The 16828-nt window shown below is 46.0% G+C and overlaps 2 protein-coding genes across 6 annotated transcripts; one reads left to right on the top strand and one right to left on the bottom strand.

Annotated features, from left to right (window-relative positions):
• Window positions 1-572: 572 nt before the first annotated feature.
• On the bottom strand, window positions 573-14439 carry wipf2a (WAS/WASL interacting protein family, member 2a). Of its 4 annotated transcripts, XM_086032488.1 has the most exons (10): window positions 14136-14439; window positions 12686-12810; window positions 10971-11065; window positions 8627-8781; window positions 8413-8545; window positions 7614-7709; window positions 6815-7444; window positions 3222-3455; window positions 3046-3147; window positions 573-2069 (listed from the first exon to the last, which is right to left on the bottom strand). In XM_086032488.1, exons 4-10 carry the CDS (start codon window positions 8687-8689, stop codon window positions 2026-2028), a joined length of 1302 nt encoding a protein of 433 aa, XP_085888614.1. In that variant the 5' UTR covers window positions 8690-8781; window positions 10971-11065; window positions 12686-12810; window positions 14136-14439; the 3' UTR covers window positions 573-2025. The 4 variants fall into 4 exon arrangements, with proteins under 4 accessions (XP_085888614.1, XP_085888612.1, XP_085888613.1 ...); XM_086032486.1 differs by lacking the exon at window positions 10971-11065; XM_086032487.1 differs by lacking the exon at window positions 14136-14439 and having other exon boundaries at window positions 12686-13380.
• On the top strand, window positions 13757-16417 carry mrpl21 (mitochondrial ribosomal protein L21). Of its 2 annotated transcripts, XR_015087044.1 has the most exons (3): window positions 13757-14506; window positions 15371-15752; window positions 16228-16417. XR_015087044.1 is itself a non-coding variant. In XM_086032489.1 (2 exons), the coding sequence occupies exons 1-2, from the start codon at window positions 14228-14230 to the stop codon at window positions 15665-15667; spliced, it is 576 nt and encodes a 191-aa protein (XP_085888615.1). In that variant the 5' UTR covers window positions 13758-14227; the 3' UTR covers window positions 15668-16417. The 2 variants fall into 2 exon arrangements, 1 of the variants encoding a protein (XP_085888615.1); XM_086032489.1 differs by having other exon boundaries at window positions 13758-14506; window positions 15371-16417.
• The last annotated feature ends 411 nt before the right edge of the window (window positions 16418-16828 follow it).

The following is a 16828-nucleotide window of genomic DNA, read 5'->3' as shown; positions in this document are numbered from 1 at the left end:
GTACATGCCGGCAGGGTTGACTGAAAGTATCGATGCTCCACGGGGCTTCATCTCACCATCACGATCTGCATGTGCCAAGCTCCAAGTACCGAGGCTCCACCTTCCTAGAGCAAATATGTCCCCACCAATTTTTATCAAATCAAGGGTGGGTGGGCGCAGGCCACAAGCGGATTTGACATTTGCAAACAAAGTCCAAATAAGGCCTTGGACTGGCCCAAAATGGCTGACTTCCGGTTTTCCTTTAAGACGTCTTTGAGACTTCTTTCATGTGTCCTGTTTTGATGTCCTTGCGCTTTTGTGTTATTCTGTAAAACTTGGATTGACCCTCAAAAGTAACCGCTTCCAATCAATACAGCCGACCACCTGTTCAATTGTTTTGCATCAGTCCCAGAGACTTTTTGGTGCGCCGTTTACACATACACATGATACACATGTTCATCAAACTTCATGTTGACTGGTGAAATTGGTATCAGGGGCTTATGTTTAAAAAAATTATTATTTTTTTGATGACGAGGATTCCAAGAAGTAAAAAAAAAAAAAAAAAAAAAAAAAAAAGACTTTCACTCTCTCAGTCCCCTTTTCCCCAATAGGAATATATTTATTGAAAACGTTTTCAAGTGATAAAAAGATGGCTGATGAACAGGAAAAACCGTGAGGCGGCAAATGTGACACCAGCGTGACCCTGAAGATGATGATGTCGAAGATGATGATGTCATCTGAGCCCGCCCCTCCTCATTCCAACTTTCCTATAATACGCTCTTTTGTACAGCACAAAAATAGATCAATGGTAACTAGGATTATCATAATATTCTATGGTGTAAATATACATTTGCAAATAGACTCTGATAGTTTTTTTTTGTTTTTTGTTTTTTTAAATAAACTTAGCACAGGTACCGTTATGGAACAAAATGTGTAAGGCAACTGACGAGCAGCAGGTGGCGCTGCATCTCAAAAGTGTTTTTTGATCTTGTGGATTCACAGTTGAATCTTTTTTTTTTTTTTTTTTTTAGTGTTATTTTATTTTCCTTTTATGCTTAATGATCATTAAAAGTGACGCAAAAAAAAAAAAAAAGACGCTCCGTCTTCTACTCTCTCTCTGGCACTTTAGTGTTGCTTTTTAATTTTTTTTGTTTTGTTGCTTTTGGCTGCTAGAAACTACGACTTGTACAAATTCTTGCATAGTAAAAGCAGCTGATCTTCCCCTCCTGACACCATGCGCCAAACTATCCCTTTACGGTCAACTGGCGGAGGGCGGCCCAGTGAACGCACTTTTGAAAAAGCAAGGCGCCGGCTCTCACGCTATTTACGCAGTTACGACCAATGTCATGGTCCCGCAAGTGCAAAAACGGGCGTCACGCGTCTCTGCTGGCCGATGTGCAACATGAAAACAGGATTACAAGATCCACCCCCGCCCCTTTCCCCCCCACCAATGTTAAGAAGAGCAGAAGACATGGGCTCAAAACAGGAATTAACATCCTCTCCCCAAAAGCAAGCCTTGACACCCCCCGCGAGGCGTCCGTCAATCAACTTTTTGGACTGGCTTCATTTTACGCTCCATCCGCCTTTGGCACACGGACGCGCGCGTTCCAAGTGCACCCTGGAGCGACTTCAACACAATCAAGGAGGAGGAAGAAGAAAACAAACAAACAAAAAACCAGAGCCCACATTCATGCATGATCATGTGTGCGCGTGTAGTCCCACAAGATCAATGCTGGCACCCGACAAAAGAAAGAAACCAAAAAAAAAGTCTATCCAAAGAGGGAATGTGCAGTTGTGGACGCTTGTGGAGTTTTTTTTTTTTTTTCTTTTCTTTTTTTGGGTCCTCAAACGTTAAAGAAACGCAAACGACAAAAAGTCTCATGAGGTGTCTTCTCTTCTTGACAAGTCCACATGGCTGGTGCGTAGTGTGTGTGTGCGTGCGTGCAGAACTCCTCAGACGCCCCCCCCCCCCCCCCCCCCTCCACACCAGAACAGACCAGACGCTTGGCTGATGAGTTCAAGTGCTGAGCTTTGTGGTGCGTTCGTTCACCTTCCCACTGGAGGAGCAGGGGGGGCTCCTCGCAAAATGCCTTGGGGAGGACGGGACCAAGAACAAAACAAAACACATCACACTAATGGAAGGAAGGTCAAGTTACAGCTGTTTTTACATCCAAATATGTGGCCTCTGTTGAATTATTCTTAAGGGATTTTCTGTCATCAACACTTTGCACTTGAAAGAACAATGGGAGAGAGAACTCAATTGCAAAATTGCAAAAAGTGAGTGGCGGAGTGTTTGGTACAATGTGGAAACATTGTGTGTTTGTAACAGAGTGAAAGCGGCGCAGCTCATGATTCTCCATATCTCTCCTCATCTGCGCCAGAAAATTCAGCCTCGCACCTCCCCGATGTGCTTCAAGCGTAAAGTGGAAATGGGCAGCCTCACACAACGTTTTTGGTCTTGCCCCAAAAGACAACAATTTTGGTCTACCATTGGAAAAGAACTGGAAAAAAATGTTTGGCGTTGATTTGACTTGCAATCCTGCGTTTTTCTTACTTGGACTCACCGCCTCTGCTATTGCTAACAAATATCATCAGAAATTGTACCAGATTCTTACTTTTTGTGCTCGTAGATGTTTGCCCGCCAATTGCATTTCGGAGCGCGTGTCTTCAAAGACACAATGGCATAAGATTATCTTCAGCCATATATGCCTGGACTATCTGCCCCGTAGATTGAATCATAAGGAGGTGATGTTTCTGAACATCTGGCAACCTTATTTAACTTTTGTTGGACTTGAAATTTCAGCTATTGTTAAAAGACCATTTGTTTTCCGACATGTGTTGTTATTCCAATATCCTTTTGGGCCAATTTTAATTTCATTTTATGATTATTTTCTTCTCTGTTACTGTTGTTTTGTCTGTTTGTATACTAAAAAAAACCCCCAATAAATCTATATGGGAAAAAACCCCACATCACACTCATGGTCACGATCAACATAGAATCCATGAATATGGACAAAAGACTGGCGTCTGCGGTGCGCGTGTAAACAGCGGGACCGCTGCGCTTACCCTTGCCACTCTTGCTGGGGTAGACTTTGTTGAAATGGCGATACTCCTCTGGAGGCGGAAGGTCCTCCATGGGGTGGAAGTTGAACTTGGATTCAAAATCATCTGCAGCGGGAAGGGAAAGGAACCTTGTCACCTTTTGCGGCACACGGCTAAGCTACGCCAGCTGCAGGACTCACCCAAGATGGACTTGGAGGGGGTAAAGATCGAGGAGTGTCCGTTGCGAACGGGCGGAGGCGGCGGCGGCGGGGGTCCGGCGGGCGTGCGGGAGGACGAGGAGGAGGGCGGCGGCGGAGGCTTGGGCCCCCGGCCCGCCGGCTCCGATGGGGTGGAGCTGTGGCCGCGGTACGGCGGCGGCGGCGGAGGGGCGTCGCGGTTGCCGTTGCGGGCGCTGGAAAGCGGCGCCTGAGGGGCTTGGGGGGGAGGGCGCACCGTGAGGTGGGGGCAACACACTAACTCCATACAATAATCAAGGATACATATTATTGAAAAAAGGTTTTCAGATGACAGATTTGTAGTCATTACTACAAAATAGAATCTATTTAGAGGCAGGCAGACATGAGTGATAATATGCAATTAAATATGATTGCAAATAGAGACAATTTAATTCAATATATGGTTGAAATCGGTATTTCGTAAAGAGAAAATATAATTTGTGAAAATAGATGTAATCAGAAAAGCACTAAAAAGCCTATTTAATTTGAACATAATACAGAAAGCAAGTCAGGGGGTCCCTTGAAAGGTGCCCTACAAACACAAGACATTAGCATCCAACAATGGAGATTTTTTGTTTTTTGATTTGATAAAGCCTTTTTAACAACGGCGACTGAGTCATTTGATAGACTGACATTCAGAGGCCATGACGCGGTGGACAACGACGGGATGGAAACCTGAGACGCTCTAGCGTGCAACGTTTGTGTGTGCCGTTAACGAATGCAAAGTTTGGAGGGAAATGGCGGCGGCGGCGGCGGCGAGGAATGCGGCCGAACCAGGACGCATGGCGGCGACCTGTCGCAGCACCAGCGTTTGCCACCCATCTATCGAACAAATAAACCAAGTCGGTCGGGGGTGTTTGACAGTTAAAGTTTGTCCTGAAAAGACAAAAGGAAAAACAAAACCCAGAACAACGCCGCACAACAAAAACAAGACGGCGACCGGTTCAAACTTGCACACAACATTCCGGCAGCCCCTTTCAGAAGCAAACTCGGTCTTCTCCACATGTGCTGACAAAAGCTTGAAAAGGTTCCAGTGCAAACAAACGTTTGCCGTCGGCTGCCGTTGAAAAGAGAAAACAGTCGTTGGCCGCATTCAGCGCTAACAGATAGCATAGCTTCTTCCGCTACGACCTGGACTTTTTCGACTGCCTTGTATTCAACTAGCACCACGCTAGCACAACTGCTCTTACCTCAGCTACCACCACTACTACTTCTACCACTAGCACTTCCAGTGCCACTACTACCTTATTCCCAGCGCTGTCCTCTTGTATTCAGGGTCACTGTTTAAACTACTACTACCAGTACTACTTCTGCTACAACTCCTCCTCCATATCGCACGACTACTTCTACTATTACCACTAGTGTTGTCACGATACCAACATTTTCACTTTGATACTTATACCTGCATAAAATACCTCGATATTTGTACCTCGACAAAATTAAAACGGACAAAAGAACTTCCAATTTAAAAAAAAAGTGTTATTTGCCCATTAAAGCCAGGAGCGCAACACCGCGTTTCTACCACTAGAGCCGGGAGCGCGGTTGCGTCTTTCTACCCTTAGAGCCGGAAGAGCGTAGACGTCATTTTCTTTTTATTATTTGATTCTCGGTCTCTTAACCAATGAATTGCATCAGAATATACACACGCGACGGTGTCGTAGGCCCGCGGAGGAAGTTCCCGAATTCTTTCGAGTCATAACGGCGGACGCCGTCGATCGCGGGAGCTCTGAAATAAGTGACGGCGGTGAAAAAGACGACACGCTTGTGGACTTTGAACCCGTGGAACCCGTCAGACGTGATATATAGTTAAGATATATGTTTGTAGATAATGACAACATCGACGTCAATGTAACGGAATAGAGGCCGGCCATTACCACTCCATTTTTTAAAACTGATCAATAGTGCTTCTCTTGCACTAACGCTTTACTTTTACATCTTCATTTGAAACTGTCAAGATGAATCAAGTCGGGCCTGCGTGAAAGCGACATTTCTAAGCTCTCAAATCCTTTTGGAATGCTGATTTTCTTTGCAGCAGGGGCTGAGATCTCAATTCTTTTGTAGGTGTTGAATTTCTGGGAAAACGTCAGGTTTGCGAGGGTCATTCCAAAGACGCTTTAGGCCTTCAAGGGTTCATTCAAAAGATGAAGACATGCTTGATAAGAAAAGAACATTTGAAACAGTGTGAAACAATGAACATTTGCACACACGTGGGGGAGTAAGATAACTATATTACACGGTTTCCTTCTAAATTTGATTTGTTATATTTATAGACTCCATCCAAATGAAACTTTAAGAAAACTAGCTCCCATTTATTTATTTATGATGATTTTTTTTTTTTTTCCGAATATCACAAGTAGGAAATGTGCCCAGAGGTTTCTAGAGCCATTAGTGTGACATCTACTGTCATGCAAGTTCTGATCATTTTCACGGCCAGCTATGCAACTGTGTAGTAGCCTCTGTGCTTTTTGGACACAGAATTAGCAAATTCTGATGTTAAGAGCGTCATTTTTTGCAAATAATGACATCAATGCCTGCATTTATATGTTTTTAGACGCATAACATACACATGTCAATGTATGTACATATATATTTATTCACTATAAACTTTGACATGGCATGCCACATTCTTGACCTATTTGACGACATTTCACGTCATCCGTTGTTGATATTGACAACACATTTGCACCGTTACGGTCAAGCAAATATGTTCATTTAATTGATAAGGACTCAATTAATGTTGCTTGTCTGTGTGCGTGTGTGCGTCTACTCTTCCCTAGTCCGCTCCCAGCTCGTCGAATGTCCCGTCAAATTATACAAATTGAGAACAAAATAATTCACACTCTACTTATTTTTGAGGGAAGTGTTAGAAACGCATGACAACCTGTGGCTGCTTAAACTGGCGGCTTAACTCTGGATGCCGGTCGGCGAGGTATTTGACGAGATTGGACGTGTCCCCACCTCGAGCCACAAAAAAAAGTCGCACTGACGCACTTTGCCATGCCATGCCGTGCCATGTCACGTCAGGCTTGCCGTGGCTGTCGGCCGTGTAAGCACAAAAGTTCCATATGACAGCGCGTCACGCTTTTAAACGCGGAGCGGCGGGGCAGCGAGCGCTTCGCTCACGGCTTGACAGGCTCGACAGGCGCCGCTGCATCGCAGTTGCAACGACCAATCGCGGCGGCTTACCTGTTTTCTGAAGCTGAGCCGTGATTGGTCGTTATCTGAGCCCGGAAGGTGTGTGATGTCGTTTTCAGTGACCGCCCCCAGAGATGGCTAAAAACCGGCGGATTAGCTCTTATTCCACAAACGCAATATTTATCAGAATGCCTTGTTTCCACTAGTGACCTCTGCTGGGAACATATTCGTGAAAAATATATGTTTGGCCTCCTTCTATTATTTATCTTATTATTCTTATTATAATTACACTACTACTTGAATTACTTTTAGTACCGCTACTACAATTCCTCTGCCTCTCACACAGGTGTGTGTGTGAGTGTACCTTATGAGGTCAAGGTTGCAACACAGCACATTCGCCCAACTTATTTTGCATGCCTTACCTGCTCTGCGGCCCGGCGGGTCCCTGGCAGGCGGCGGCGGTCGGCTGACCTGCAGGGACGGCGAGGAGGATGGCGGCGGGGGCGGGGCGTGGTTGCGCCCCTGCGCCGTGTGCTTCTTGGTCAGCGAGTTGTGCCTCTGCGGCAGCTCCGGGGCGCCGCCCCCGTCTGTCTGGGCCGGCCCGTTGGAGAGCGACGTGTGCATCCTGTAGGGTGGCGGAGGGGGCGGCGCCGAGGACCCGCCGGTGGGGGGCCGGCTGGAAGACAGGGCGTTTTTGAGGGCATTGGAAGGAGCGGCACCTCGGTTGGGCGTGGGCGGCAGGGGTTTCTGAGCCGAGGATGAGGGCGCCGACATCTTCAGGTTGGGCGCGGGCGGGGCGTTGCCGCGGACGCCCCGGTTGAAAGGCGGTGGAGGGGGTGGGGCCGAAGTGCTGTGCTTCATGCCGCCGCCCGAGGAGGAGGAGCCACTGGCGTTGGGGGGGCGGGTGATGTCGGGCAGGGAGGGCCGGTGGGAGCGCTGGTGCTCCGGCGGAGATGGCGACGCCGAGCGGCCCGACGGAGGGCGCGGCGCCGACGGCCGGGAACCCGGCGGCCTCAGGGCGGACCTGCCCACCGAGCCGCCTGATGAGCCATCTGAGGGAGGCGGGGGTCGCAAATATCAAAGTCAGCAAACACAATTACGTCAACTAGAATAACTATCTCATCTGGGTGATATATACAAACGCATACAACAATACTCCACTTCCTGAATGCAATTAACACAAATACTTCTACAGTATGACGTCAAAAGGTTGATTTTGACCTCCAGCTGGTCGCAACTTTGGCACGCCTCCTTGGAAGAGCCCCCCCATTCCCATTGGACCTCCTCCTCCTCCTCCTCCATGACCTCCTCCAGATTCTGTGAAAAGACAAGATCGATGCGGCTCAGACGGACGCAGCCGTTGGAACCGCTAAAGGGACCAGGCTGGAGCACTTGGCAAGGAGACCAGCAGCAGATGCTCCATTTGTCTTCAGGCACAATGACGATTAGTCACGCAACGGATCAGCTCTGATCCGTGATCGGTGCGGATCAAGCGCCACGATCCGCGTAACAGTTGGTTAAAAAAAATACAATAAAAACTGAGAGTGCGAGTCGTGGCGGAAGATTTCTTTTTCCATATTGCCCGGCACTAATTTCAGAGTGGTCCTAAATGAGCTGGACAGTTTGACACTGGAATAGTTTGAGTCAATTCAAGTACAGTGGAAGGATTATACACAACGGCGCTTCATACTTTGGACAATGTTGGCTCGTTAAATGTGGAATTTTGCTCAGTGAAAAATGTCCTCAAAAAGCCTAAGCGATTAAAATGGTATTGCTTTGATTCGGTTGAAGGAGTTGAGAAAGATTCATTTGTAAACATTGACCATTCATTTCAACGGGACACTTGTTTACCATGGGAAATGGGAAATGATGGTCAAAGTGAGCATTTGTGAAAACATTTGTCCCAATTGGGCGGAGTGCTTTGACGACGCAATGATTTGAGTCAGCTGTGAAAGATATCGCTTTTACAAAGAGGACAAACGAGGCAAAATAACGCAAAGAAAGACGCATCGCTGCTCACTCTCGATGATGGGGGCGCTGCGGTCGTTGACCACGCCCACTTTCTTCAGCCTGGCTCCCTTGTGGATGTCGGACAGCAGGGCGCCCCTGCCTTTGGCCTCGGACGAGTTCAGCTTGGGAGGGGTGGTGTTGGCCTGCCGACCGGGAAGGCGGATCGTCACGGGTTAAAAGACTCGGACGGGGCCGGAGCGACGGCCGGCCGAGAGCTCACTCACCTCATGGAAGGTGGGGGGAGGCGGGGGTCCCGGAGGGGGCGGAGGAGGGGGAGGAATGGGCATCCTGTCCCTCTGTTGGCACTTTCTTTGACTTTTTGGTCTTCTTTAAGGACACTGCACCTCAGTGCCTCTGTTGACGTGCTATGCTCCCACTCCTAATAAAATGAAGAAATAAATGCATAGTGTTACACACTAGCGCAGAACAATTCATCAAATTAAAGCCCACACGGCAGTTAAGTAGAACGTCACACACATATATATATATATATATATATATATATATATAGACTAAGCAGTGGAAACCGTCTTTCACATTCACTTACCTTTACGCTCCAGCGTAAGACTAACCTAAAAGACCAAAACATTTTGGAGTAGTACATATGATCTGGTTTATTGGTATATAGAGCATTTATTACTTGTGTTTGCTAAAAAAGAAATTCAGCCCGATTTGCGATGCTTTTTTTGGGGGGGGGGGGGGGGCTTTTATTGAACCATAGCAGTACTTTTTGGGGGATAATTTACCTGAAGCTACGCACAGTAATTGTTACAGTGGCTTACAATCAGATTAAATCTACTTTCTGATGAATACTTGATCCTGCTACGCTAATCCAATTTCGGTTTTGGTCATAATGCTACTACTGGCAATTATTTCAAGAGCTCGGTGTGAGGACCACAAATGAGTTTTTCCTGCTGGCCGATCCAGAGCTGCAACATGTGACACGTCCATGCGCGCACACACACGCGCCGACGGCTGACTAACTGAGTCAACCCAAGTCTCCGCATCTCCCCAAACAGGTTTTTTCTTCTACTTGCTACCCGCTGTGGAATCCGGCCCAGCGAGCTGGCGATCGCGCTGCGACGCGCTCGCTCAAGCAGAAACTTTGTAGACAAGTCAGCAGAGGAAGAGTGAAGAGTGGGAGGCGCTCGCTACGACCCGCGGGACACGTCGTCGTTTCGGGGCTAAAATAATTGCACACCTGAAATCAACCGTGGTCATTTGTCAACTTGATCTGACTGGATGGACCCGGTGATGAAATAACAGAGGCTTTTCTACGGACATTTAGAGGGATTTAAAAAATAAGAATATATTTATATATATTTTTAATCATCGTTATTACAAAAGAACATTATATTTGATTTTCCATCTTAAAACGACTTTTTGAAAATTGGTCTGTTTGAAAAGGGACACTTCATGTTCTTGTGTTCATTGCAAAAAACATGGTAAAAATATTTTTTAATTAAAACCTTTCAAACATGTACATTGAAAATCATCTGAAATATTTGTCCACTTAGAAAATATCCAGTTTAAGGCTTGGTCCGTTTAAAAAAAAGGACTTTTTATGAAAGAGTTGTAAAATAAAACAAAAAAATAAATAATAATAATAATAAATAAATGAAAAGACTTAAAATATGTTCCATTTAAAAGAGGTAATTTCCACAAGATTTTATTTTGAAATGGCTATTTGGAAAATTCAATAAGTACATTCTAACAGTGAATCAATTTGAAACGGGGTATATGTCCATTTTAAACATTTGCCCATTGAAAAAATGTAACAACTGGTCCATTACAAAAAGTACAATTTAACACTGGACTGGCTGCCTTCTGGAAACCAACTTTCTGCTTTGGCTTAAGAGGCAATAATGCCAGCATGTGACAACTTGGCATGAACATGAACGGACAAGATTGGGCGCAGTCAAAGCAACCAAAAGACAAAAAAGTTTGTCTGTAAAACACCTGCAGTAAACTGAAACAAAACATAGTGCACAAGAGTCTGACAGTCACCTGCATCACTTGCAGTTCCTGAAAGGGATGCATGTTTTCACTAACACGTTCATTTTATGTATTTTTTGACCGGGAAAATGAAAAGAGTTGTCATTTTCTATTTTACCAATACATTTAGGAGAAATTAGGAAATAAGGAACACCATGACTAACGCCTCTCGTTAATGAGGCCGTTCTATCCTTGCTCGGTTGGAGTCACGGGAGGAACAGATTCCAAACTCTCCATTGGAAATCATTGTACTTTCATTGCTTAGAACGTCCAAAAATGGTGATCAATTGGCACCAAAATGTATGTGGACATCTCTACTAATGCCCACTTCTACATATCAAAAGGATTAACCTCTCTGTGGCTGATTTATATGAGAACAAGGAAATGTGGAAGTCAGCAGAGCTGCATAGATTTCGGCTGGGACGAGCGCACACTGCTTCTTTGCTTAAAAAAACAACAAAAAAAAACGTCCTGAAGCTAGTTGTTGCTATTAGCTAATATGAATGCACTTTCAGACATTTCTTGAATGGGACAAACAGTCAAACACACATACAAAATGAAAACAATTGCTACCTGCTGTAGGCCACTGCTCGTGCCCAGACGCTCACACGCAGACTAAACCAGCCAACCCGACTTCAGCTCCACATGTCAATCACCAGGCCACGCCCCTTACAGGCACACACCCAACACACAATTACTACAGTATGTACTTGAGCTTGACCTCGATGGATTTTTTAAGACCAATGCCAATTCCGAAATTTGGCAGGGCAAAATTTCAATAACCAAACCAATTAATCAGCACAAAAAACACAACTTCTCTTTGGTGCCTTAACGCCTACAACAATTAAGATAAGAATTACAGACAGAACATTTGATTGTTTTACAATATTTTGTCATTTTGTGTTCATTCAACTTCGCAACAGAGAGAAAAGTAAGCAGATTTTAGGGTCGGGAGGATGTTTAAATGCCATTATCTTTTTTGTCATTTGGTGTGATGTGTTAAAAAAAAATAAAATAAATAAAAAAGAGCGCCAATATTTTTGGCCGATTGAGGACATCGTGCTAATATCGGCCGATCAATCGGTTGGGCCCCGGTACACAGTAATTGCACTTATTTTACACTACACAGCACAGCTGTTACAATAATCAATTATTCTGGCAACCTTTTTTCAATTAATCAAGAATTGATCATTTTTTTCAAATACCTTTTTGTTCTATTCCTTTATTTAAAAATAGGATATTTCACATTGACAATGGAGAAAATGCACAAAGATAAATCGATTATGATTAGGTTACTGGTTTGGTCCATAACATGCCCAAAGAAAATGGGCAAAAATGTTGATTAGGGTTTACCAAAGTAAAAGCAGATGCTTGCAAATGTCTTGATTTTGTGAAAACAAAGAAATAACAAAGAAAGATAATTGATATGCTTTCGTGGGGTACCACTGAAATCAGAGGCAAATTAAAATTTAATGTTGAGTGGCTGAAATTCGGAGGTTTTGGACAAATACTGGTTAAACAACAATCAGAGTTAAAGACTAACTGTCAATTCATTTGGTAATCACTTTGTTGTTGATAAATCAATTAATTGCAACACCTGCACAATATATTGGTAGTGACCTGGATTTAAGACAGAACCCGAAATATTTGTCATGGTTGGGAAAATGTGCTGACATATTGAGAACGTTTAACTTAATTAAAATGGAGGGAAATAAATGGACACGCGAGTACATCAACTTATGACCTGGGTCACCAAACAAATAAAACCGTACATCAAGGTATGACTGTAGTTCTTCGTCCGTTTAATTAAACGATGTTGCCACGAGCCAAGGAACCTGGTAGTCGCCCCCTGCGGGCCAGCCGAGAGGTGGCAGGGGTCAAAGACACACGGAAGTTGTTCTTTTAACACGATCAACCATCAAGCCGCCCTTTGAGCACAAATGCGTCCTTCATGGCCTCACTGGAGATCAAAAACACGACCAAAGAAGGTCTTGGGGCCGACGGTCCACGGGTGCAGGTGGCCGAGTTTCTGTGCTGTTTTCCGGGCAACTAGGAAGGCCTAAGTCGCGCTAAAGTGTCGCCCAGCAGACAAGCTTGCAACTGTTTTATTATTAACGCCAAATCACAGTTGGGGGCTAATGTTTCCCATAAGAATATTATACTTTAATTATGTAGATCCAACAGGTTTTAGCAGGTAAAACTTCACCGAGTTAGGACAAGCCAGTCCCGGCGGCCAGTTTCAAGTCTGCTGTAATTTTAAAGGTAAAGTTAGCTCCAGGTTTACTCACCCAAACTCGACGAAGAAGCGGTAAGGCGACGTCGCCAAAAACAACATGGATGGGAGGGGAAGTGTCGTTGTATCAAATCCTTCCTTCGGTCCTTGGCGGAGGATCAAATGTTTAACGACAGGCCGCTGGCAAGGAGGCAAAAACACCAGCACCGGCCACCAGGTTAGCCGGGTAACGACACTCCAAAAAGCTTCGCGCTAAACGGCCAGAGGCGGTTAGCCCGAGGGGCTAATCGTCCGTAGTAGTCTATGGGTGCAGCTAGCAGGTTAGCCCCGAAGCTAACGCGCTAAAGTGAAGCTAACTGCTTAGCATGTAGCTGTTTACTTCCAGTTGTCAGCGGCCAGCAGCGACAAATTTGGGTGACGACTCGTCGTTTCCCTCCTTTTCGGAGGCGGCGATGGATTCCAGACGTTGCGGGGAGACTTTTCGACAGTTTGTCTTTGAAACGGAAAACTTTTAAGCGCACCGCTGACGCCTTCGCGGGGCCATTCCGTTTTGCTGGTTGGGCTAATGCGCTTTCTTTCTCAAGCAGCAGACTTCTTTCTCGACAAGCCCGGAAACGCAGGCAGCAAGTCAGCGACACAAAATGGAGGGGAGGTAGCTAGGCCGGCGGTGCGTTCAAAGACCGCGGAAACTGGAGCGTCTGTCACTGCTGCGAGTTGGTGACTGACTTGCGGGAATCTTCCCGGATGAGTGCATGAATGGAAGCGCTGAAAAAACAGGCTGTTGGATTTACGTTAAAAAGTATAGACTTTGGTTGCACGCAATTAAATGTTTACCAACAGGAATATGTATTTCATTTTGTGTAAGATTCATGTTGGTGAAACGTGACATTTGTATAAAATCATCGACGATTTATATATCTGAGTAGGAAATTACAGTAGTACCAGCTGATATATTCAGAGCAGTTTCATGTTCTTGTTGTTTTTATTTCAAACCAAGTGTATTATTAATTTTGTGGCTCATTATGTGAGAGAGAGAAGTAATATACTGTAATCTAAAACAGCATAGGAATGTCCTATATTTTAAATGAGAAGTGAAGCTTCATCTCATACACATTACACATTAAAAGACTCGTCGGGACGAGTGTGGACGACGCATGCCGCAGTTTCAACCAATTCTATTCTGCCCCAAATTCTTCAAAAAAGGCTTTCCAATTCCACTAACGACACCCTTTTTTGTTTTATGAGACTAGTTAATATTATATGACAATTATATGGCATTTGGATATTTCTGACACGTTATGTGGCCAAGTACACGACATTTTTGTGAAAAATACGCCTGACCCAAGTTGAGCGACATGTGTGACTGATTTCCGGCGCTTTTACGACACAGACCGCTTGGCAAAACACAACCAAACGCCGTTGGAGCGCATCAAAAACAGGCAGGTCCATATTATCTAGGTGATATAGTATGAATGAGAATGTATTTGTATGAAGAACTAACTTACTTCGGCGACACATAAAGACCACGGAGAAAATCGCCTTCTCCCGTCAAACCTCTTTCGGAAAACATCTCCGGTCGACACACTTTCCGGTAAAGATGGCGCTGATGGCGACCCTGCGGAGGACATGGCGCCTGTTGACATCGGGACCCTCCGTCCTACTTCCCGCAGCCACCCGCTCACAGAGCTCCGTTAGCGGCCACTTGGTGCCTCTGACATCGGTGTCCAGACCTCCGTGGCCAGAGACGAGGCCGGTGCCGGAGGAGGAGCAGCGGCGGCAGCACGCCGCCCTGACGAGCGCCGTCAACCGGCTGATCGAGCAAGACGACTTCGGCCGCCTCTTCGCCGTCGTGCACCTCGCCGGCCGCCAGTGGAAGGTGATGTGGACACAAATACGAAAGATTCAAAAATAGACAATAGTTGGATCAAAAATGTGAATTCAGTGGAAGTTTACTGAAGTTAAAGACAAATCAGCCAAAGTGACAGGCAATATTGGCCCGGGAATCATGTTGAGTTGAGCTCAGGAGTTTCGTTCAAACCGAAATGGTGCTTTGCCGCCATCTTAGAGCCAAATAACTAAGTTGAGGTGAGTTCGGAAGTTTCATTTCGTCAAAAGCAGTGCTTTGCCTTGTTGAAGTCAGCGAGTTCAGGTGGCAAAAGCAGTGCTTTGCCACTATATTTGTGTCAAGCAGCTACTGTTGTGTTGAGGTCAGTTGAGGGGTTTCATGAAGACAAAAGTAGTGCTTGGCTGGGTGCCAAGGATCCATATTGTGTTGAGACGTTTCGTTCATACACAAGTATTGCTTTGACGCCATCTTGTGGCAACCTGGTGCCTGTGGCTTATTTTGAGGAGTTGTATTTCTACAAAAGGAGCGCTTTGCCGCCCTCTCCGTGCCAAGTAATTACGTTGAGGTGAGTTGAAGAGTTCCTTTTCGGCCAAAGTAGTGTTTTTCCAACATCTCGGTGCCAAGGAACTATGTTGAAGTGAGTGAGTTGAGAAGTCTCCTTTAGACGAAAGTAGCGCTTTAACACTCTTTGAGCCAAGGATCCGTTGGGGCGAGTTGAGGGGTTTCATTCCGACTAAAAGCAGTGCCTTGCTGCCGAGGAACCACGTCCAAGTGAGTTGGGGAGTTTCGTTGGGCGCAGAGATTAAAAACGGGCCCGAACGAGTGGCACCGGCGCGTCATTGTCGCGCGCGCGCGCTCTGCCTAAGTGACGCCGGGCGACGGTCCGTCCCGCAGGTGACGGACGAGGACCTGATCCTGCTGGAGAGCCACGTGGAGGCGGCGTGCGGCGAGCGCCTGCATCTGGAGAAGGTGCTGCTGGTGGGGGCGCGCGACTTCACGCTGGTGGGCCGGCCGCTGCTGGCCAAGGAGCTGGTGCGCGTGGAGGCCACCGTGCTGGAGAAGACGCAGTCGTGGCCCAAAGTGCACATGCGCTTCTGGAGGCGCCACCGCTTCCAGCGCAAGAGAATCATCGTGCAGCCGCAGACCGTGCTCAGGATCAACCGCGTGCGGCTGGCGCCGGCGCTCGCGTGACAAGCAAGCGCTCACCTTCTTCTTCCCCCCGCTGCTGTGTGACAACTCGGCGCGCTCGTGGACCCGCTCCCGAGTTCCCGGCGAGGCAAGACTGTGCACCTGTCGACAAACGAGTGCGAATAGTACTACTATTGACGTGATGCAGGTCTACTAGTTCACATTGAATGCTTGGCTCGTGACATAATTCTACGAGTCAACATCTAGCGCTGTACTAGTAGCGTGCCCTTGTCAACCAGGGAACAGTTTGTTCTACTAGTGCCCTGAAATGCCCTTGCTAGTGACAAGTGTTAACCAGTACATGGACTATTCAGCACACTAGTTGAACCAAGGTCATACTAGCGTTTTATGCAGTACTGCCTTCCACGAGTGTATAACATGAGTGCGCACTTGTAGAATGACCAGATGTTATGAGTGAAGCCTGCACTAGTTGACAACTGCATGCTACTCGTAACATAATGCTACTAGTTAACATTTTGCGCTGCTCCATCACTAGTAGCCTGCTGTCGTCAACTAGTGCACCGTCAAGCCCCTCCAATAACATGTAGTTGTTGTTCCACTAGTGCGCACAGGTGTCATGCAGGAGTTGGAGGAAGTTGTGGGAAGTCATTACTCGCCCGCCCGCCCACCCGTTCTAAAAATAGCTCAGCAGTGATGGGAGATTGTGAGCTACTTGGAACACTGGAGAAGGGATGGCTTGACAACAGGAACGCCTGTTGCAGATTTCTGTAAATAAATTGTTGTGAAAAATCATTGTTGGTCATTCATGTGAGAAATTGTGAAGGTGATTGCAAATTCTTCCAAACAATGTTTGAAGGTGATTTGATTTGTGTGATTTCAGCAGTGCGTATCAAAGCGCTAGCCCTCGGCTTGATTCGGTAGCTCTGACTTTGCAAAAGCTTGCTCAGCTCCTCCTGTAAAAGACAAACCACTCAGAGTTTTGAGAATTGCGCCACCAATGTTAATTGGAAAAACATTTTTAAACATCATGGTTGTCATTTGGAAACATTTGCAGCAGAAAATTTTGAAAAACAGACAGGTGGGCCAACTCAAATTCAAATGTGATTCAGAGGTATTTGTATATATAAAATCATTATTTTTAGTGTGACTAAAGCCCAATTCACACGACAGGATAATCGCCCGATTTTAGCCCCAAATGCCCCC

The sequence above is a fragment of the Filicampus tigris genome, chromosome 6, assembly GCF_054856515.1.
Source record: "Filicampus tigris isolate MCC_2025a chromosome 6, RoL_Ftig_1.0, whole genome shotgun sequence".
Lineage (NCBI taxonomy): Eukaryota > Metazoa > Chordata > Actinopteri > Syngnathiformes > Syngnathidae > Filicampus > Filicampus tigris.
The sequence above is the reverse complement of the archived record's forward strand: the minus strand, read 5'-3'. Positions and strand labels throughout refer to the sequence as shown.